Source organism: Lonchura striata, chromosome 20, assembly GCF_046129695.1.
Source record: "Lonchura striata isolate bLonStr1 chromosome 20, bLonStr1.mat, whole genome shotgun sequence".
Lineage (NCBI taxonomy): Eukaryota > Metazoa > Chordata > Aves > Passeriformes > Estrildidae > Lonchura > Lonchura striata.
Window position 1 is genome coordinate 6,578,939 of NC_134622.1, and position 22,658 is coordinate 6,601,596.

The 22,658-nt window shown below is 43.4% G+C and overlaps 1 protein-coding gene across 4 annotated transcripts; it reads left to right on the plus strand.

The window, feature by feature from the left end:
• The first annotated feature begins 670 nt into the window (after nucleotides 1-670).
• On the plus strand, nucleotides 671-22,276 carry RABGEF1 (RAB guanine nucleotide exchange factor 1). 4 transcript variants are annotated; one of them, XM_031506423.2, is made up of 11 exons: nucleotides 671-776; nucleotides 10,468-10,653; nucleotides 11,927-12,093; nucleotides 13,062-13,181; nucleotides 15,171-15,191; nucleotides 15,827-15,993; nucleotides 17,364-17,445; nucleotides 17,893-18,025; nucleotides 18,431-18,522; nucleotides 19,113-19,369; nucleotides 20,293-22,276. In XM_031506423.2, exons 2-11 carry the CDS (start codon nucleotides 10,475-10,477, stop codon nucleotides 20,689-20,691), a joined length of 1,617 nt encoding a protein of 538 aa, XP_031362283.1. In that variant the 5' UTR covers nucleotides 671-776; nucleotides 10,468-10,474; the 3' UTR covers nucleotides 20,692-22,276. The 4 variants fall into 4 exon arrangements, with proteins under 4 accessions (XP_031362283.1, XP_021406485.1, XP_021406486.1 ...); XM_021550810.2 differs by lacking the exon at nucleotides 13,062-13,181; XM_021550811.2 differs by lacking the exons at nucleotides 13,062-13,181; nucleotides 15,171-15,191 and having other exon boundaries at nucleotides 15,824-15,993.
• Nucleotides 22,277-22,658: the final 382 nt, after the last annotated feature.

A 22,658-nucleotide genomic window follows, 5' to 3' on the forward strand; every position in this document is an offset into this window, starting at 1 on the left:
CAGCCACTGCAGTGTTTTTCCTCACTTTCCTTGGAATTTGAGTGTGCTTTGCCTGAGTGCAAATGAAAATTAAGGCAGGAATCTCTGTCCCGGGCAATGTTTTAATGGCATTTCGGTGTTTATCCCCAGGAACAGAGGCACTGGTGCAGCGTGTGCTCATTGCAGTGACTGATCCCATCCTCGATACCCACCCGCCCCTTCCTGTGCCAGCCCAGCAGCCGCCCCTGCTCCTGCAGTGCCCAAAAAGAACCTTTCTGCCTCTGCTCAGAGGAATTTTCCCTTTGTTCTGAAGTCATTTCCTTGCTGTCCATCTGCCCTGCTGAAGCTCTCACAGTGGGATGTCCGTACTGAGAAAAAAAAAAAAAAAAAAAAAAAAGAGGGGGGAAAAAAATCTATGAAAACCAGCACGCAACACTGTGTAAGTGAGCACGGGAAGAGGAGCTGGAACTAGCAGCGGGAGTTGGGTATTTTGATATTTCCCCGGACAGCTCCGGGGGGCTCGCGTGGGGCCGGGCCGGGCCGCGGAGCGCTGAGGAGCGGCTGCGGGGCAGGGACGGGCCGGGAACTCGGCACGCCGGGAGCGACGCGCCGCAGCCGCGGGGCAGAGCGGCCCCGAGCCGCTCCCCCACCGGCCCCGCTTCCTTCCGGGCTCGGTCCCGCCCCGGAGGTGCCGCCCGCCCTTCCGGGAGGCTCGGAGGCACCGAGGCAGGGCCCGGGCAGCGCCGGGGCCGTGAGCGGCGGCGCAGCGGAGCCCGGCCCGGCTCGCGGGGCAGCCGGTGAGAGCCGCGGCACGGGCAGCTGGGGTGGGGACAGCGGGGCGGCCGGGTCCGCCGGGTATCGCCCGGGTATCGCCCAGGTCCGCCGGGTATCGCCCGGGCACCCCCGGGTATCGCCCGGGTATCGCCCGGGTCTGCCGGGTATCGCCCGGGTATCGCCCGGGTATCGCCCGGGTATCGCCCGGGTCCGCCGGGTATCGCCCGGGTCCGCCGGTATCGCCCGGGTACCCCCGGGTATCGCCCGGGTACCCCCGGGTATCGCCCGGGTACCCCCGGGTATCGCCCGGGTATCACCCGGGTCCGCCGGGTATCGCCCGGGTCCGCCGGGTATCGCCCGGGTCTGCCGGGTATCGCCCGGGTCCGCCGGGTATCGCCCGGGCACCCCCGGGTATCGCCCGGGTATCGCCCGGGTATCGCCCGTGTCCGCCGGGTATCGCCCGGGCACCCCCGGGTATCGCCCGGGTATCGCCCGGGTCCGCCGGGTATCGCCCGGGCACCCCCGGGTATCGCCCGGGCACCCCCGGGTATCACCCGGGTCTGCCGGGTATCGCCCGTGTCCGCCGGGTATCGCCCGGGTCTGCCGGGTATCGCCCCGGTCCGCCGGGTATCGCCCGGGTCCTCCCCGGTATCGCCCGTATCCCCCCGGTATCCCCCCTGTCCCCCCGGGTATCTCCCGGGTATCCCCCCGGTATCGCCCGTCCGGAGCATCGGGGCTCGGTGTCCGCCCCGCCGGGGGCTGCGCGCCGCCCCCGCTGCCGCCGTGGGCCTGGACGAGGGGTCCCGGGGCTCCGCAGGGCGGGATAAACCAACCCCGGGATAAACCAACCCCGGGAGCTTGGCAAGCCGCCTTCCTCCTCCGCCTGATTTTTTATTCGATGTGCATGTATGTGTCTGTTCCGTGGGTCTGGGCAGGTGGCTCTGACAGCCTTGCCACCATGTCCCCCCAGCCTCTTTTCCTCATGAGCTCCTTGTGGGTCAAGGAGTTTTTGGCTTTTTTTTTGTAAGTATTGCTGCTGCCCGGCTGAGGATTAAAGTCCTTTAAAAACTCAAGCCGGGGGGGAAGTTTGGAGAATTTTTTAAAATGCGTTTTGAGTGCTGTTGTGGGTGTTTGCCGTCCTCCATGTGCAGCTCCTAAAGCTAATTTTTATTATCTCTGTGTTTAATTAATTCCATGGGTCTGTGCCTGTAGTTAACAGGGTGCAGGTGTCACTGATGGCTTTACCAATAGTCCCCCACCCCAGCCTGTTTCCCTGATGAGTTCCTCGCGGATCAATGAGTTTTTGGCTTTTTTCCTGTAAGTATCGTCCCTGCCTGGCTTCCCCCTGCACAGCCGAGGATCAAAGTCCTTTAAAGTCAGCCAGGTGAAGGAGGACACTTAAGATGCTGAGCAGAGCTTTTTGGATGCTCTTGTGGGTGTTTGTCGCTGCTTGCAGAGTTCAGGTTGTTCCCTTGAAGCAGGGAGTGGCTCAGAGAGGGTGTGAGATGTTGAGGGATGAATGATGTGCTTGAATTACCAAATAAATTCTCTCGGGGTGGCTCAGTGCTGTCTGAAATCCTGCTGCTCTGTGGCAGAGGCTAGGATGGGCTGCTGGGTTGATTGAGAAGGTGTTACAGGCAAAATTAAATTGTTTTTTGCTTGGCTGGGAATTAGCAGCACTGAATGGTTTGGGGGAAAGGGTGGCATTGTGGAGGCTGTGATTTAAATCCATGATTGACTTGCCACACTTTTGTTGTTTGGGCTCATTTGAAATGACTTTTGATTCCTCACCCCAGGACTTTGGGAACTGTACTGACCTGCCTTTGGTTTTCCAGTTACCCAACAGATTTTTGAGACCAGTGAGCAAACCAGGCCAGTGGAGAAGGGCAAGTTGTTTTCCAGGAGCAGTGCTTTATTCAGGAATTGGATGTGCTGGCCTTCTGGACAGGGTTACACAAGTGGTTTTTGCAGCAGGGAGGATTAGGAAGAGAACTGTAATTCAGTGGAATGTTTTGCTGACCAAGAAAAAGCCCAGAACAACACATAGTAGAAAGGGGGAATAGGATATAAAGCCAATTATACCAATTCCTAAGACTGCTTTACACAACAAACAGATCATAAGCTTGAAGATAGTCCGTGATTCTGGTATTTAATTTTGTTCTGTGGTGTTATTTAAGCTAGAACAGCCTTTCTCAGCTCCTTCTTTCCTTGCTGTGTAATCCCCAATTATACCTGGGGCTTTTTTTCCCTGATAATTAACTACTTGTGATCTAAAACCAGACATAGAAGTCTTGTTGGTGAAGTCCTGCTAAAGTGCCACTTGTAACAAGTCAGGTACAAAGGGTATAAAATGTTTTGAAGTTTTTCTCTGAGGTTTTAGGCAACTTAATTTCCATCTGTGTCCAGGTGAGTGTGGTTGGCAGGCAGTAGTGTGTAGGAGCCTGTTGCTGATGTGGCTGAGGAGATTTTAGCAGTTTAAGCTAATCTTTTTACTGCGACCTGAGCTCCCAGTCGAGCAGCACAAAGAGTTTTCAGATGTTTCCTGTGATTTCGTTGGAAGCACAGTTGTGGGTCACATGGAGAGATGGTGAGACACAGCCTGGTCATGGGGACCAACCAAACCTGTACCCCCGGGCCTGGGCTGACATTTGAAGGGAAAACACAACTCCAAGCTGAGCAATTGGAGAGCTGCAGCCTTGTGGCCATCAGGATTTTGGAGGTTGGAAGCTGTGGCTGCAGTTACCTCTCCAAATGCCAGGACCAGCTCTGTGGTTTTGTTTGTAGTGGTGCTCAGCAGACTGTTTCTTTTCTTGAGACTGTTTTTTTAGCAGCCTGCACTGTTTATCCTACAGCTGCTGTAGCTGAAATTCTGTAATTGCAGGGAAGATTTCACATTAAAAGTGTGAGCACTGCAGAGATAACACCGGGTTTCTTGCCTAATTCCTGACTTGTCTAATGGCTTTTGTATTTGCTGTTCTCCAGCCTGAGCTCATCCTGCCCCACCCTTTCCTTGGGAGGAAATTAGCTCATGGTTAATTACCCTGCTGCTAATTACAAGCCTGAGTGTTTGGGGTTCCACCTGAATCACGACTCTTTCAACACGTAGGTTGCTGCTTTTCAGAATTTTGGGGCGTTTGCGTCAGTGGTTCTTTGCAATAAATACATTTTAAGGGCACTTTTCCATTGGCAAAATGCACCTTGACTTCATCCTTCCACCCCTCAGTTTTGATGCACTTTCTAACCTACCTTCTAAATCTATTTTTAGTAATTAAAGTTGTCTTGTTCTGAATTTTAATGGAGTATACAGGCACTAGTAAAACGTGAACCAACAGCAGTTCCTGTAAGAATTGTGTGTTTGGAGGCCTCCCTGGTTTTTTTTCTTCTTTTTTTTCTGCTTTAAAATTCCATTTCTGGGAACGGCCATTAATGACCAGAGAGTTGCAGTGAGCTCATTGTGAACACTCTTTGGGGCACTTTGATATTTTTGAATTAGAAGAATTCAGGTTGTTCATTAAGTGCTGGAGTGACTTTTGAAGAGCTGAATCACGTTTGCTTCGGCCCAGTGGAAAGACTGCTGGGGGTTGTTGCTAATGCTTCTGCCAATTTTTTTTTTTTTTTTTTTTGAGAAAACTTAATTTTAGGGAGGGAAGAAAAAAAAAACAAACCAACAACAACAAAAAAAAAACCCCAACCAAACCCAAAACATACCCACAACCCAAAGCAAACCTGCCTGTGCCCAGTCTGTGTTTTGCTGGTTTTAGATACATTTAATTAAGTTGTTACCAATGCTAAAACTCATTTATAGAACTTCAATTATAGAATTAAAGCTACTCCTTTAGTTTCCAGCATTAGTTTGTGGACTAGCTTCTTCACAGCTTGTAATAATTATAAATTGATTGCAATTAGCTCTTACTGAAGGTGTTTATTGATTGATTCAGCAAGACCCTTTCTGTTCAGCCCTGAATAAGAGCTTTTCCAGCCAGCTCTCTAAAGGTGACCTCAGCAATCCAGCACCAATAAATAGTTTATGAGCCAGCTGGGATCTCCTCACAGGCTGCCCTGCTAATAAAGGTTCAGATCCTTTTGCCTGCTCCATCCTGGCGAGGCAGGGAGGTGGAAAAGAACCAGAAGAACAACCTGGGGGTGTTGGAGCCTGTGGTAAATCTGTGCTGCTCCTAAAGCACCTTTCACCCCCTGCTTTTTCCCAAGCTAAAGCTGTGTCTGCAGTGCTTGTCCTGTGAGAATTGTGATTCTTGCTGAAAAGGTGTTACGTGAATTTAGTCTTTCATGTGTGCATTAAATCGGATCCAGTTTGGGTTGGAGGAGCTCTTTTTCCCTGTCCAAAAGCTGAGGATACATCTGCTCTTTGCTGTGATTGATACCTGGTTTAATACATTTAACAGGAATTTTGCTGGTTGTTTCGTAACTTGGTCTGTGTGAAAATTAGAATTTATTATTTTGCTGTTACTGACTGGAGGAATGATTGCTGCTCCTTCAGTCCCCTTTATGGATCACTGGCAAAAATGGCCTTGGGATTTATGGGCTTGGAAGAAAATTGGTGTTTCCTGTGTCTTAACTCTCTCTGTGTTAGTCTCAAATGTGGTTCAAAGTGTGTGACGGGGTAAGTGGAGCGGCTCTCAGGCAGAATATTTTGCAGGAAATTTGGTTTTGCTGGTTTGGGTTCCTGGTGGTGGTGACTGAAACCCTGCAGTGTTTGCACACATGTTCTCATTTCAACTTTACAGAGCCACAGAGGGCAGGCAGCTGCTTTGTCCTTCCTGAAAAATAGTCTGCGAGTCCCCATTTTCTGAAGGGAGAGCTGTGATTTATTGGAGGTTCTTTTGGATGAAAAAATTGAGAGGTTGAGCAAGGATGAGAAGGGTCTGAGTTGGTATTGCCCTTCTTAAAAGGTGTTTGCTCTAAGTGGGTGAATAAAAAGGAAAAAAATTATCTAAGTGTGGATGCAGCAAGAAAAATATGTTGATAGGAAGATGTATTTGAAAGCTTCAGGATAAGTTGCATTAAAGCCAGTAGAAAGCTGGTTTTGAATTAAACCACAGTGATTTGGTGATATTTTTTTTTTTTCCATCACAACAAAATTACTGTGAGATGGTTTAAAAAAGCTGGAACAGCTCAGATCTGTCACTGGAGACCTTTGATGTGCAGCCCTGCAGACAGATCTGATTTCATGTGAATCACAGGCCTCATTTCCTTTTGATTTCAGTAGAATTTGCAAAAATAAAGCTGGGCATGCAGAAGAAGGAGGTTCAAAGTGGGAATTCTCATGGCAGCAGGGCAGGGAGCATTTTGGTGTCCACAGCCAGCAGTGGGACACCTCTCCAGGCTGGGATTATCCCAAATCAATCACTCAGGAGCACCCACAGTGTGTGAGGTGCACCTCAAAAATCATAGACAAGAGTTGGGTGATTTCTGGTTTTCCATTTCAGTGGAGAAGGGGAAACCAGAAGCTTTTACTTGCAATTAATTAAGTAAAGGCATTTAATAAGTTAATTATTAAGTGTGAGAGCCCATTGTTTCTCTAAACTCTTTGAAGGGGTGTTGCTAATTAACACAGATAAGAAGTGTGATGAGGTCTGGTCCTGGCACAGAAATGCTCAAAAGAAGATTTTGTCCTGTGGTAATTGTGAGGTGGCATTCTTGCCTTCCCTGATGAATTCACAATGTTTTGAAACACTCACTAAGCAAAGCTGTGATGAAGATATTTTAAATTACATCAAATTTTTGCTCCTGGGAGGGAGATGTGCTTCTTGAAGTGCTTTAACTGGGATAGAGGAGGTGCAAGAAGGATGTTTGGTGCAAAGCACCTCTCCAAAATTTTACTTGTTAATGTTATTTATGATTTTCTGGTATTTTATTGTTCTTCTGGATTCGATTTTTCCTTTTTTTAATGTGGAAATTTGTTACAGGTGGTATAAAGGTGTTTGGAGTTGTCTGCTCTCCAGCTCCAGAAAAACAACAAATTTGTTTTTTTGCCTTTCAGTTGTGCTAGAAGTGAGCTTTGCATTGCCATGCATTCAGAGCAGGAGTGAAAACAAGAGATCTGACCATGCAAATTGTGTGGTGTGACTGTGCAAACACTGAGGAGGTGATTGCTGGGTAGGGAATGATCACCTTTAGCTGGAGCGGGAGGGAGAGAAGGGAACAGAGGAAGGGAAAAAAAGCATTTTGAATACTCTACAGTTCCCACAAAACATTTTTATTATGTAAGATTATAATTATAAATCTATAAAAATAGATTATTTTATATACTATATTATGTATATTATATAATGTTATGTATAGTATAATATTATATAATATATAGTATAATAATTATATAATATATAGTATAGTATATATAGTATATAGTTATATTAAAATTATATTATTTTATTGTATTTTATATAGTGTGTTATATTGTTTATATTGTATTATATTACTGATACAATATATTATATAAATATTATTAATGTAATAATGAACAATCTATTTTGTTATGAATATAAATAATTATGTGATATTATAATTATTTTATTATTTAAGATTTGGCAGTGATTTACTTACCGAAAATTAATTTGAGTGCTTATTTTTCCACATTCATTTTCTCAAAACCCGAGCTGATTTCCTCATTCAAATATTAATGCTGACCTGCAGAAATCAGCTGGGAAACTTTTTTTTTTGTTTGTTTGTTTGCAAGGACTTTTTGGGTGTGCAGGGAGGTGAAAGTTTCAGCTGTGTGAGCAGCATGTGACTCCTCCCTGTGGCTCAGGGTGACTCCTTTGTCCCCAGTGCAAACACCCCAGGGAGGGCAGGGCTCTGCCTCTGCAGCTCCTTGCAGCCCTGCTTTGCTCTCTGCACTCTGTACAAAACTTTAATTTTATTTTCACGTGCCCAGGGGGTGCCAGAGGGAGCTGTGGGGTGAAGCTCCGTGGGCACAAAGGGGATTTTTGTGCCCCTCTGCAGGGTGGAAGTGCCCAAGGGGTGTTGGGGTGGCACAAGCAGGGTCAGGGGGTTGATTTCATTCCTTTAATTTTCAAATCAGAGCCTGGAATATGGTGCTTTGGAATAAGAGCAGAACTTTTGGAATCATTGCAGTTCCAGAGTTGTAACTGGCCTGGTGGGTGACAGGATTTTATAGGGTTTTGTTTCCTGACAGAGATCCCTGTAACATTTCTGGGAGCTTTATGATATGAGAATATTTTGTTTATTGTGTCTTTGTGGTTTCCAGTGAAAACATTGACTGATCAGCTTCACATCAATGGCAATTAAACATTTGATGCATTTTTATGGCGTTTTTTTCTAGGACAGGCACCTGCAATAGAGCTCTCTGACCAAAATGCTGCTGCAGCTTCTGCTTTTAGGAAGTGCTCTGGAAACTGAATCAGTGAAGAGTTTCAGGCTTTTGCTTCCCCTTTCTTTTCAGAATTGTTGCTCAAGGACATCAGTGATGTTCTGGGAATGGCCCGAGTGTGCAAATGCTGCCAAAATGCAATTCCTGCCTAGGCTGTGCAGCTGACACACACTGAAAATTTCATTTCTGAGCTCTCGGGTGTTGGCAGCCAGGAGCTCCCACATAGCCCTTCCCTGAAAAATCAGCAAATGAAACTAAAAAATTTTTGTGAAAGCAATGTATTTATGTTTCTCAGATATTTCTCCATATGGGAATGAAGTAAAGCTCTCAAATATTTAAAATGTCTTTTTTTTTTTTCCATTTTGCCCTGCAGCAGCACAATATTGTTTGTCAGACTTTTCAGTGGGAAAGAAAAAGAAAATATTCAGCTGCTCTCCCATCTATAAAAACGAGATCACATAGCTATAAATTATGTCATTAAGAAATTGATTCCCTTAATGTGCATGTCTCTACAATGAAACTATTTTTAGGTTATTTTTAGAAACTCATTATTTCTTTCAAAAATAGAAAAGTGGAAGAAATCTTAATACTTACGTAGATAAGATGGAATATTTAATTTCTTCCCCCCTCAGAGAAAATTGTGTGTTTCCTGTTACTTTGCTCAAAATAACTTGATTACATTAGTGGGAAATGTTAAACATTATCAGTCTTTTAAAATGGATAACTGAGCTTGGAAGAAAACAGCTGGAATTTCCTGTAGTAGAAACCTCTCATTGACAATTGTGCATATTTTTATTTTTGCTGGATGATCCAGAGGAGAGTTTGGAGTGGAATTTCAGGGGAAAAGAGGATAACTCTGAGCCAGTTACTGGTGCTGTTCAGTTTGAGAGAATCCCTTCTCCTCTTGCTTTCCATACGTGGCACCTCTGGAATGGCAGGAAGGAAAAGGAGCTGCATTTACTGGACAAAACCTTGCTGTGCTATTTCTGCTGTCCCTGTTTGTCAATATTGGGGGGAAAAAAAAAAAAAATCAATATTTTAATAGACACACCTTACCCTTGCTGCTGCAGGTGATGTTGTGCTGCTTTTCTCCTGGATCAGCATTTCCCCCTGGAAGCAGGGAGCTGGGATGTGGGGTGGTTTCTGTCAGGAAAGGAAGAGGAGGCTGGATGCTCACTGGATGCTCCAAGGCAGCCTTGCCACGCTGCTGGTGTGGGCAGGAGAATCTATTTAGTTGCAGTCACTAAATAGAAACCCCAGGGCTGCGTGCAGGCAGTTTAACCCTGGCAGAACTCGGAGGAAATGGGGCTGGGCTGTGATTCCCCCTGGCCCCTTCGGAGGCCACACACCCCAAAGCCTCACCCGTGGGGCTCTGTGCGGGCCCAGTCTCAGAGCACAATATGTTCTGTGTGCTCCCTTGTTGGCTTTTGGAACTTTATTTCATTTTTTCCCCCGTTGCTTTGTGCTGCTAGCTGGCAGAACAAGGTGCTGGTGGGAGCAGGGCCTTGGGCCTTTGTCCCCTTGGTGTGGGACTGTCACTTCTGCCCTGGGCCATGTTCTGGACCTTTGTGAGGGACACAACCCTACAAAGATGTGCTTTGGGACTTTGTCCCCTTGGTGTGGGACTGTCACTTCTGCCCTGGGCCATGTTCTGGACCTTTGTGAGGGTCACAACCCTACAAGGACATGCCTTGGCAATTTGTCCCCTGCCTGTGGGACTGTCACTTCTGCCCTGGGCCATTTTCTGGACCTTTGTGAGGGTCACAACCCTACAAGGACATGCCTTGGCAATTTGTCCCCTTGGTGTGGGACTGTCACTTCTGCCCTGGGCCATGTTCTGGACCTTTGTGAGGGTCACAACCCTACAAAGATGTGCTTTGGGCCTTTGTCCCCTTGGTGTGGGACTGTCACTTCTGCCCTAGGCCATTTTCTGGATCTGTGTGAGGGTTTGTAGGGCTGTGACCTGTGTCACAGCTCTACAAAGACGTGCCTTGGCACTTTGTCCCCTGGCTGTGGGACTGTCACTGGTTCCTTGGAGCACTCTGGAACTGTATGAGGGTCACAACCCTACAAAGATGCGTTTTGGGACTTTGTCCCCTTGGTGTGGGACTGTCACTGTTTCCCTGTCGCTTTCTGGGGCTGTGTGAGGGTCCCAGCCCTACAAAGATGTGCTGTGTGTCCCTGGCTTTGGGGCTCCTGGTTATGTAACTGTGCCCTTCCTCCTGTGGCACTCACTCAGTTGCTATGGAGCTGTTAAATAATTCAAGCAGGTGACTCCTTTCCAAAGGCAAACCCTCAGAAGAAACGATTTCTGGCCGGCTGGTGCCACGTTTGTGTTTTTAACCCTTCTCCTGTTCCTGCAGGAGGAAGATGAACCTGAAATCGGAGCGCAGGGGGATCCACGTGGACCAGTCGGAGCTGCTGTGCAAGAAGGGCTGTGGTTACTATGGCAATCCTGCCTGGCAGGGCTTTTGCTCCAAGTGCTGGAGGGAGGAATACCACAAGGCCAGGCAGAAGCAGATCCAGGAGGATTGGGAGCTGGCAGAGCGGTAAAGAACCTTCTTTTCTTCCTTCAGGGTGACTGCACCAAATTCTCTTCTTGCCTCCTCTTTCCTAGTCCTCCTTGCTCAGGTGCATCACGAATTCCCCAATTTGACCTTTTCAGCAGGAATTCAAACCTTCCTTTTGATGCAAAGATGGATGTTTATGACATTCTGCTATAAGAGATTTGAAAAGAAAATGTAAACAGAGCCCAATCTCCCAATGAATACTTTGAGCTAATTTGCATATGCAAATCTGTATTTCTACCTAGCAGTTAAAAGGGTTATAGGGACAATTTTGATTAAATATCCTCGGAGATGGCAGTTATTTTCTTGGGTATAGACAGCACCATGGTTTTACATTCCAGCTGCTGATTAAAAACTGATTTTAGTCTTGTCTGTGGTCATTCTTATAAACTGCAGGCTTAAGCCCAAGAACACCAAAGCTTTAGTTTTGCTAATTTAGGTAATTGTTCAATCACTTATTTTCTGTGAGCCAATCTATTTTCCTCATGTGATAAATGCTTGACCCTGAAAATGGAAGATGTGTTTTCAGAAGTAGCAGCACAGAGGTCATGTCATTGTTTTCCTCTGCCCTAAATGTCTTAAACAGTTAATAAAAACTTTATTATTAGGGCAAATATTTACACTGCCAGTCTTGGATCATCTCTAAAACAAAGTGGGGTATTTAAGGAATTCTTTAATGAGTAGCTGGGAGATGCTAAAGGCACAGATAAGCTGTGATTGTTTGTTGCAGTGAACAGACAGGTTTGTCAGCACTGATAAGATACAATTTCTTCCTCAAGAGATTGCAGATCCCAGACTATTTATGGTCCATCCTGAGCTGGAGGGATGTTTAAAGACAATTGCTCAGCATCCTGAAGGGTGATAGAATATTACCTATTTGAAAGGGTGCAGGGTTGGTGAGTTTGCCCTCCCCTACTTTAAATCAAAAACTTGGTCTTTGACTCACCCATTCAAGCAGATATTGATCACCAAAGCAGATTATGACAACAATGATCTATTTCCCAAAATATTCCTGAGACTGGGACAGGGTATTTTGCTTTTGTAAGATGGGGAAGGACTGCCTGAGGCAACAGCTTGGGGAACTTGGTGTGAGGCAGGGAGGAAAGCAATGAAATGAATCTGGTGCTGGAAATCCTTCCCTGTGCCTTTAGAGAACTCAGAGTGTGACAGGAGGGGAAGGTGACCATGCTTAGAAATCAGTTCCTTTGCCTTGTTTCTAAGCCTTTAAATCAGACCTGTGTTTTTCCAACTCCAGGCTCCAGCGTGAGGAGGAGGAAGCCTATGCCAGCAGCCAGAGCACCCAAGGGGCACAGTCCCTGACCTTCTCAAAGTTTGAGGAGAAGAAAACCAATGAAAAAACAAGAAAGGTCACTACTGTGAAGAAGTTCTTCACTGCTTCCTCCAGAGCAGGAGCTAAGAAGGGTAACTCTCCTTTGCTTTTCATGCTTCTGTGCATTTTAAAATGAAAAGTTTTTGTTCTAAAAGGCAGATTAATGCTCTGTGCTTTGACTTTTAAAAGTTGGAATAGTGATGCTTCTGGAGAGTGATTGCTACTGAAAACACAGAAAAATGTGAGTTATGCCAAACAATCTGTTAAATAGGACTGCTAAACCTGTGTTTATATGTGATTTTACACAGAACAGCAGACAAGTGTTCCTGGTGGTGGCACTGCACTGCTGAGAGGAAATTCCCTGTTCCTCTGGCACACATTCCAAAGAAACTCCCGAGTCAGCCATGGTGTCACACCAGGATTTAGGGCTGGAAGGGGAATTCCTCCTGGAGGGAGCAGCAGAGAAGGTGCTGGCTGTCAGTCACCTCAACAAACTGCTGTGTGTGAGTGTGATAGAAATATCACCCTCCCAGTGAGAGAAAATATCAGCTGGTGCTGCCAGAGAGCCTCACTTTGACAGGAAGAAATGGGATGTGTGAGCAGGGTGCCTTGAGCTGCACATAAATGTGAGGCTGGCAGTGTTTGTGTGGGCTGGGAAAATGGAGTTTGTGGCTGGCTGGGTGTTTGCTCTGCAGAATGTGTTACAAGCAGGAGTGATGAATGGCACTGCTGGCTTGGCATAGCAATAGCTCACACGGGCAAAGCTGGGAAATGCTGGGCTGTGGAGGAGGAATTCCAGGAGGAAAAGCAACATTGATCTGTCTTAACCTTAGAGACAATGCATTTCCTTTATTTGAAATTCAACATTTTTGTGGTTAGAGTTGTCCTGGTGCATGGCAGCAGCTGGTGACACGAGGCATTCATTCACCTGCATTAAACCTTCTTTTGTTAATGTTCATTCTTCTCACTTTCCATCTTTTCTTTTTTTTATCCCTTCACCAACCTGTCCTGCCATGCTCCTGCTCTTGGTGCCCTGCTTGCTTTGGCCTTTTTATTTCAGCAGCTGAAGAGAAAACCCCTAAGCAAGGACAGCTTGGGAGGGAGAGAAATGCTGATAACATTCTCAGGGATTTGAAGGAGATTTTTACTCCCTCCTGGGAACTGTCTTCCCCTTCTGAAGGTAATGCAGCACAGCCTGGGCAAGCTGTCTGCCTGGTTTTAGTAAGCTTGGCTCTTAGTTGGGCTTTGCTGAACACAAACTAGGGTTGTGCCAGTTGTAACCCGTGCTCTTCAACATGAAGGTGGCTAAAAAGCAAGTCCAGCATCCTGAGGTGATGTGGAATCTCTAAACCAATCCTTTGCTTTTTAGCAGGGAGTCACAGGAGTAAAGCTGAAGCTTCTTTTAGCTCCATTTCAGGATTAGGATTTAAAAAATTAATTTTGTAAGAATTAGCTGGATCTTGTGCTGCTTTGTGTTTTTAAAAAAAAACAATTTCCAGGTTGCTGTTACAAATCTGATTATTGTGAGTTGAAACCACTTCAAGAACTGTGGCATTCTCAAAACATCTCCAGATGTTTATTATATAAACCAAGAAGAAAATTTCCCATCAAGAGGAGACACTGCTTTCATTTAAACCAAAAGGACACCAAACCCCTTGATGCAAACAGCTTTAAGAGCTCATCCTCCATTAATTATTTTCCATCCTGACTTGTTCTGCTGGCTAAAGAAATGTGCAGATGTTTATTAAATTATCACAGGAAGGTGATGAGGGCTGTGTGTGACAGAGCTGGGGACAAACCCTGTTTCACATTCCATGCTTGGACTGGCTCCGTGGCCATGGCACAACCATAGTGAATCCCTGGAGTGCTCCTGTTCTGCTGTGACAAGTGGCTTTCCTGTAGAAAGATTGAAATATTAATTATGTTTATTCTTTGTGAAGCTGAGCCTTCCTTCACTCTTCCCATGCTCGCTCCTGGCGTTTTGGCATTTTCCTCTGCTGGGCTCTCTTTAACTTTTTGGAAATTCTTGGCTGTGATCAGCTTCTTTTTAGTTAGACTGGATTCTCTGAGAACACAGGGCAAACCTGAGGATATTTTATTGCTGGAAGTTCATTTGTTCCTGCAGCCCTTGGTAACCAGTACAGATTAATTTTCCTTAAATCAGGATTTCAGCTCAGAGGTTAGTGAAGTTGCAACTACAACTAATTAATTACAACAAGTAATTCTTGGTGTAACTCATTGAAAGACAGTTCATTCTAACTAATATTCACTTTTTAATACTTAATATTAATCTGCCTCAGTTGACTACGTCTCTCTAGTAACTAAACAATCTAGTTTGAATTTGTGATTGAAAAAGTAATAATCACATTCCTTAAGGTCAAATAGTAAAATGAGGCTTATTATGTTTATAAAAGAGTGAAGTCATTGTTGAAGTAACTAAATAGACCTTCAGCTGTACTGTGAAATGAGATCAGTGACTAATCATGGAAGAAATAGCTGATAATTCTGCCTTCTTTGTTTATTATTTCCAAGTAAGCTCTCTGCTTCTCTAATGACAAATTTAATTAATGGCCACCCTTCAGCTGGAATCCTGTGTAGGATTTGGTGTTCATGCAGTGAGTGAATCTTGGGTATAAAGGCAGTGGAAGGAAATCCCCTCTGGAAGAGTGTCCCTGAGTAACTAAAAAGGAGTTGGGTTTGCACTCTCTGTCTCAATTGCTGCAGTTGGAATTTAAATATTTGCATGACCTTTTCTGTTCTGGGCACTGGAGTACCAGAGGTGCTCTGATGGTGCCTGGCCAAGTTATTATATATATATGGAGCTCTGGTCAGAGGAGCAGAGTTTGGTACTCACTGGGTGACACAACTTTGGATTTTCTGTAATGCTTGATCTCTTCAAAAACAAATAACCAAAAAAAAAAACCCACTAAGCACCCTCAAATCCAAATAAAACCAACTGAAACATACTAATCCCATTTCTTTATTTTCCCTTTGGAGTTGTGCATGCTTGTTGAAAGCAGGGTTTCTGTGCATGGGAAGTGTTTTCAGGTTGAAAGCCATGTTTGTCTCTTGCTGACCATGAATATTTTCATGTTTTCTGTCTCTCTGCTGCTTGCCTCTCACCACGTTCATTTCCACCACCTCTGTTCAATCCCTCCATTTCCAACAGCGTTGGCTGGCAAGCTGAAAGGTGGGTGAAGGTATTGGAGCAGCACAGTTCACTTGGAACTTGGAAAATCAGATGGTTTTGTGGGAAAACCCCCCGTGGATGCAGCTCTGGCATCTTGCAGCGTGTGTTCCTTGAGCAGAACTGCCCTGAGCTGCTGGGGAGCCTCTTGTGTTGGTGCAGGGAGTGTGGAGGTCAGGGACAGAGGGAAAACCACCCCATTATCTTTAGGAATCTGCAGGATCCCAGCTGGAAACCTTAAATGGAGATGTCTGACCTGGGAGTGACTGTAAAACCCAAAAGCAGCCCTACGTTGCAGTCACTTCCAATGTAAAAAGGCCGTTTGGGTGAGTGGGGCTGTGGTTCTAAATGTTCCACTTCAGTGGGATACTCAGTTTTCCTGGAGTTGTGTTTAATAATTATTGCTGTGTTTAATAATATCCAGCAGTCCCCTGGCAAAGCTTGAGAAACACAATTTACACAACTGCTCATTTACAATTTACATTTACACAGTTACAAATGACCAATTTGCACTGAAAAATTGAAAAAAAAAAAAAAAGCTGGAAAAAGAAAACCAGTGATTGGAAATGATAAAACCTTTCTGTACTCATCCATCGGTGTAAAAAATTGAGCTGATGTGCCCTGATTTTTGCCAGCAGAGATCCAGGAGGCCAAAGCTCCCAGTCCTTCCATCCACAGGCAGGCCAGCATTGAGACAGACAGAGTGTCCAAGGAGTTCATAGAATTCATCAGGACATACCAGAAGCCTGGCCAGGATATCTACAAGCAGTGCAAGCTCTTCTTGGACACCATGAGTCATAAAAGGGTGAGCTCTGAATGCCTCTTGTCTCAATAAAATGGGAAGATTGGGGAGAGAGGGAGGAAGTGCTGCACTTCTTCCAGCAGTTTGGATTTTCTGGAATGTGGCAGGAGCCTTCAGATGATTGAATTAATCAAAATAAGATCTAAGTGCCTTTTTTTTTTTTTGGTAGTTTGGTACCAAAGGATCCTGCTAACCCCAGAGCAGCCCAGATAAATCAATCCAGACTAAATCCCCCATAAATGAGTCTGTTCAGCAATATTCTACATTAATTATTATTCTACATCTACTTGTGGAAATTATATAAGATATCACCTAGTGAATTTTTCTCCTTTTATTGGGGAATGGAAACTTGACTGTGCTGCTTTTTTCTAATATGAAGTGTTATCTTTATTTTGCACTAAAAAAAAAAATAAAAAATTCTTGAAATATTAGTCTGTGGTGCCACCTATGGTTGGAATGAGTCAGAATTCAGCACAGCTTTTTTCCCCCCTCTTCTTCTCCCTTTCCTATTTAGTTCCTCAAATTATCTCCTCATGAGTTCTCATGGAATCTGACATTCACTCTACTTTGAAATCTTCTTTGATTTCTTTTCTTTAGGATCTGTTCATTCTGAGCACAGAGTTTGTGAGAACAGTGTGGGTTTAATTTTGGCTTCAAGCACTGAAGGTGTTCTCATTTCCTATTTCAGCCTTCTCAAAACATGGGAGTTTTTTACTACACATAAACCTGGCCTGAAATCCAGTTTCAGCAAGAGCTGAGACTTGTGTTCAGGAAAATGTCTTTTTTTTTGCCTTAGAGAATTCAGAAATCAAATTCTCTCCACACTTTTTTTAATGTATAGTTTCATTTAATGATAAAAATTGCCTTAATTAAGTTAATTTTAAACCTTGAAACTTCTGTTGTGTTCTTCAAGAGCTCAGTGAGAAAAAGCAGTGTTGTTTCAGAAATTGCACTGTGAATATATTTCACAGCAACTTTATAATCAGAAATATCTCCTGTAGAGATATTCATTTAAATAACTTATGTTCTTGGGGTTTTTATAGACTATAAATTGTCTTATAAAAAAATCAGAGGTTAAATAAGGACGAACATTTGGCTTAGTCTGAATTATTTTGTCAGTGCTCCTCAGGGGAAAAAGCCATAGCACCTGTGCTAATATCCATTTATTCAGCAAATAAATACAAATATTTCACACATTAAAAGAGCCAGTGTTGGCTTCTCCTATTTTTAACTCAAATTGAGCCACTATAAACACCTCTGATGACACCTCTGCATTCTCAGACTGTTACTGCAGCTGGGCACTCGCCTTAAACCAAAACAAAACCCGAGGTGTTGCTGCCAGCCCTTCACACTTAATCCTTGTTCCCTTGCAGGATTTAAGCATTGAGGAACAATCTGAATGTGCCCAGGATTTCTACCAAAATGTAGCAGACAGGCTGCAGACACGTTGGAAAGGTACCAAGTTCTTCTCTTCCATCTTCCTCTTCCAAAAGCAATGATGTAAAACTGAATTTTCAGTTCCAGCAAAGCGTTCCCAGCTTTCAGAAATGCTGGGAGCAGGTTCTGGTACCAGAGTTAGAATTGTTCCCTCTAGGAAGTTTTGCTGTCTAAATGTTTTTTACAAATATTTTTACTTTCTTTTGAATTCTCAGTGGAGTTCTGTTATATTAAACCCTCTTCTGACCCAGAGATGGGGTAACTGAGAGGTATTTTAAAAACTTTCATTCTATTTATAGGATAAATAGATATTTCTTATATATATATATATATATTATAATGTATATATTATATCCATTTATGGTCTCAAATTGTCTTGAATGAGTAATGTTAATTTGCTGATTATGGGATTAAACCTTCCAATGACTCCTGGAATATTTAATTTGTGGGATTTGTCTCTTTCAGTGCCCCCTGAAAAAGTGGAGAAGGCAATGGATGAGGTTGAGAAATACATCATGACTCGCCAGTATAAATATGTTTTTTGCCCTGAGACAACTGATGATGAGAAGAAAGACCTTGCTGTCCAAAAGAGGATCAGGTAAGGCTTGAAAGGAAAAATAATTGAGTAATCCCTAATTCTCTAAATGAGGTCTGAATCAACCATGTTAAAAACCTTGTGGTGTGCACAGAAAAATGGCTTGTTAAGGGTTCAAACCATTTTATTTAAAATACTGAAAGACTTAATAGCTGGGATAATGACAACCACTACACAGGGAAAATTGGCTTTTGTTAAATTACAGCCAAAAAAAAATTAAAAAAAAAAAAAAAAGGAAGTGCTTTCTCTGAAAATAAATTACATCAGTGGAATAAGCTGGTTTATGGCTGGAATAATGCCTCATTCACAGGAAGCATTCCTTTGCCCTGAGTTCAGGAGGCAGCTGGTTTCACACACCTGCATGGCACTGAGATTTTAGAGTTTTTAACCCTTTTTCTCCTGTCCCAGGGCTTTGCACTGGGTGACTCCCCAGATGCTGTGTGTTCCTGTCAGTGAGGAAATCCCAGAAGTCTCTGACATGGTTGTGAAGGCAATTACAGGTTTGTGAGTGATGAATTCTGCTTTTACAGCTTTCAATTTCACTTCTCTTGCTTATTGAGGTGATTTTTGCTGTCATCACAAAGTGAGTCCAGGCTGTTAAAAATGCAGGAATTTGGAATTTCATCTGTGGAGCAGGGATAATTTTCTACACTGAAGTGCTTAGGCTTAACTGAGCTACTTGAAACACTTCCCCACAGACAGAAATGATGCAATAAATGATGCATTAAATGATTTTTTTTTTAAGTTCATATAATTTTATTTTAAATTATATTGTTTAAATAAAATCCACCCGGTTTTGGACTAAAATCCACCCGGTTTTGGACTAAAATCCACCCGGTTTTGGACTAAAATCCACCCGGTTTTGGAATAAAATCCACCCGGTTTTGGAATAAAATCCACCCGGTTTTGGAATAAAATCCACCCGGTTTTGGAATAAATTCATGTAATTTGAGGCTGCTTTTTCGAAGGAGCAGGAGCAGAAAAATGCACTTTATTTCCATGACTATTACCCAGCAAACCCTGCTTATTCAGTGCCTGATTAATACAATTTGAATGATTCCAGGACTTTTTTTCCCCCCCCCCTCTCCAGACATCATCGAGATGGACTCCAAGCGTGTCCCTCGGGATAAACTGGCCTGCATCACCAAATGCAGCAAGCATATCTTCAATGCTATCAAAATCACCAAAAATGAGCCAGCCTCTGCTGATGATTTCCTGCCCACCCTGATTTACATCGTGCTGAAGGGGAACCCCCCACGCCTGCAGTCCAACATCCAGTACATCACTCGCTTCTGCAACCCCAGCAGGCTGATGACTGGGGAGGATGGATATTATTTTACCAACCTGGTGAGTGCAGCAGGAAAGGTGGGCTAGGGCAGCAAGGCTTGGCTTGCTTTTGGAGGTAGGAATTGCCAGCAAAGGGCATAAATTAAAATTAAATCAAAATGAATAAACAAAAATTAAAATTCATCTTCAAACGGTGGTTGAGGTTACTTATGTAACCTCAGTTTTGTCTCCTCTCTCTTCCATCTCTGCTGTCCAAATCAGAGCTTTGTTTTCTTATTTTATAACTTTCAACCCTTTATTTGAAAAGCCTCGTGCTAAGATTTGGGTGTGTTTTTATCCTGCAAGAGCAGGGCTTTCTGCTCCTCAGAGTTTGGGCTGTGCAGATGTTCCAGGTGCAAAGTCCCCTCTGAGAGGTTTTTGAAGGCCATTCATGTGTGGAGGTAAACAGGTTTTTTACAGCTTCTCCAAGAGGCATTTCTTGGTGTGCTTTGCATTTTATCATAAAGTATCCTGGAGGGAAATTACAGAGTTGAATGAAACACTTGGAATGTTAAAAGTTCATTTCAGTAGGAGCAGAGCATCCACCAAGTGAGCTGGGCTTTGACATTCCTTCAGAAAATTAATTAATTAATCTGCATGGCAGATCTCTGCTGATCAGATAATTAAATCTTAATACACTGCTCCTGTCTCCTTGGCATGTACCTGCTGTTCCCTCACCTCCCAAACACGCAGACCCTGAGGTCTGGAATATACCTTGGCAGCTCAGTTTTTGATCTCTTCAAACTTTTGGGGAGAGGAAAGAGTTGTACGAAGTGTCTGATAAAATTAACTTCTGGAAAAGCTCATTTAGGGCATTAAAAAAAAAAAAAAACATTAAAAAATCAGTTGCTGGTGTAAGAAGAGGGTAAGGAATAGAAAATGGGTGCATTGCAGTGTGTGGTGATTGCAGTCTTGCAGTGATGCTCTCTCTGCTTTGTTTGCAGTGCTGTGCTGTGGCCTTCATTGAAAAACTGGATGCTCAGTCTTTAAATCTGAGCCAGGAAGATTTTGATCATTTCATGACGGGCCAGACCTCCCCAAAAAAGCAGGATTCTGACAGTTTCTCCCCTGATGTGTGCCTGGGGGTGAAGCAGATGTGCAAAAGCTTAGATCTCCTCTCTCAGTTGAATGAGAGACAGGAAAGAATTGTCAGTGAAGCCAAGAAGCTGGAGAAAGACCTCATTGATTGGACTGATGGCATCACCAAGGAGGTGGAGGATATTGTGGAGAAATATCCTTTAGAAATCAAACCAAAAAGTCAAGCCTTAGCAGCCATTGACTCTGAAAACGTGGAGAATGACAAGCTGCCCCCACCACTGCAGCCTCAGGTTTATGCAGGATAATTATCCTCAGTCAGTTGGGAAAGGAAGGAAATTTAAGGCTTAAAAAAAAAAAAAAAAGAGCTTAAATCAGTACATTTTTAAAGGTACATTTGGTTTTTTGGATTTGTTTTTTTTTTTTTTTGGTTAAGTGTAATAAATTGTATTTATTTTAGTCCAGTAGATTTCTATTAGGCTTTGGTGGGTTTTTTGAACTGAATTTCGATTTTCTACGCGAACTGGTGTAATTTTTAAGCAACACTAGTCCATTGACATCTCTCCTGAAAGCTTCCTTCTAAGCATGCACTTAATTGTTTTTAATAATTAGTTTAACTTGAAGCCAAGTTCCAGCAGAAAAAAAAAGGTACCAATGTTAGTCTGAACTTATTGTGTAGCTGTAAAGATGAATTATATATTGTAAAATATGTAAAATTGTAAATAGATTTCAAATCTAATGTTCCAACTGTGCATGAGCTCGTGTGTGAGTGAAAATTATCTCAAAATACTCATTTTGGCACCTTTCAGTTCCATCATTTTGCAGTAAAAAGGCAAAAATGCTGTTGGAGTTTGGATAACCTGGAGGGGAGAAGTTGGAGTGATTTGCAAACTTGAAAAATCATCTTAATAATCTGTTTTGTTTAAAACAATTTATTTAAAAGATGCCATTTCTTCATTTAAATGCTCTGTCAGAACACCTGGTAGCCTTGAGTGGTGCACAAAAGTGCTGATTTTACTGCTTTGGGAGGGAATGTGGGGCCAGAAATCAAAAATATTTCAGGGATTGGAAGAAATACTTGTATTAAAAACTGCATAATGTGGAAGAAAAAAGGGAGAACAACCATGAAAGTGTTGTTCCAAAAGTGTCTCTCTCTCCAGGTCACTTCCATCAGTGGGATCAATTTTGGTTGCTTTTTTGACAATCCTGAGAAATAAATGAAGAAATAAATTCATATCATTTGAGGTTGCTTTTTAGAAGGAGCAGAAAAATGCACTTTATTTCCATTTAACATCAACGTTCTGCTCTTCAGTGACCCCTTCAGCGCCTTGAACAGCGAGCTAAAAATGGCTTTTTGTGTCACTCAAAGTCACTAAAATTCAGATTGGGGTGAAAAAGAGGAGCAACCTCTTACAACAGAACTTTGCAACTTTTTCTGTGTCATTTTGAAATCTCTTCCAGCTCCGTGCAGCCCTGACCTGAGATCTCAAAAACAAAGCTGGAACTGCTTTTCAACCAAGTTTAATTCTTGCCGTGAGGAGGAGAGCACCTGCCTGTGCTCCATTCCCACTTCACTGAAGCACTGCTCCTATTAAATTTGCACTGCAATAACTTCAGACCACGACTGTGATTTGTCCCTTTTTTTCTGGCAGCTTTTTGCCTTTTTATGAACTATGCACCACCCCTGGGATGCTCACAACAAAACAAAAAAATCCAATTATTCCGTGTGTCGCCACACCCCAAATCGCTTTGGTCAATAATCCTGGGATTTATTTCATTTATTTAGGTGCTAAATAAATCTCATCTCCAGGTTTGTCCCGAGGGAGGGGTGGGGGAAGCTAACTTGCAGCTTTTGTGTAAATGAGAGTGTTCAAATAAAAACTCTGCCCTAAACCCCTCCTCACCTTTTGTTATTCCAGTAATGATTCATGGCTGCTCCTGCACCCTCTGAGTCGGGAGAATCTACTTCTATTTCCATCAATTTCAAAATTCTCTTTCTATTTCCATCAATTCTCAAGTGTCCTTCGAGTTCCAGGCTGGGTACCAATGTTTATTTTTATTTTCTCTGCTGAGAAGTCCTTGGGGTGATGAAGCATTTGGGAAGGAGTTTTTAACTAAAATATCTCTTTTTTTTTTTTTTTTCACGTGCCATCTTGTAATCAAGGCACCACAGAAGGGGGTGTTTGGAGTAAATTAGGAAAGGCGGATTTGAGTATATTTGATGAATTTGATTTGGGTAAATATGAAAAATTTACTCAAAATTTGACTAAATTAG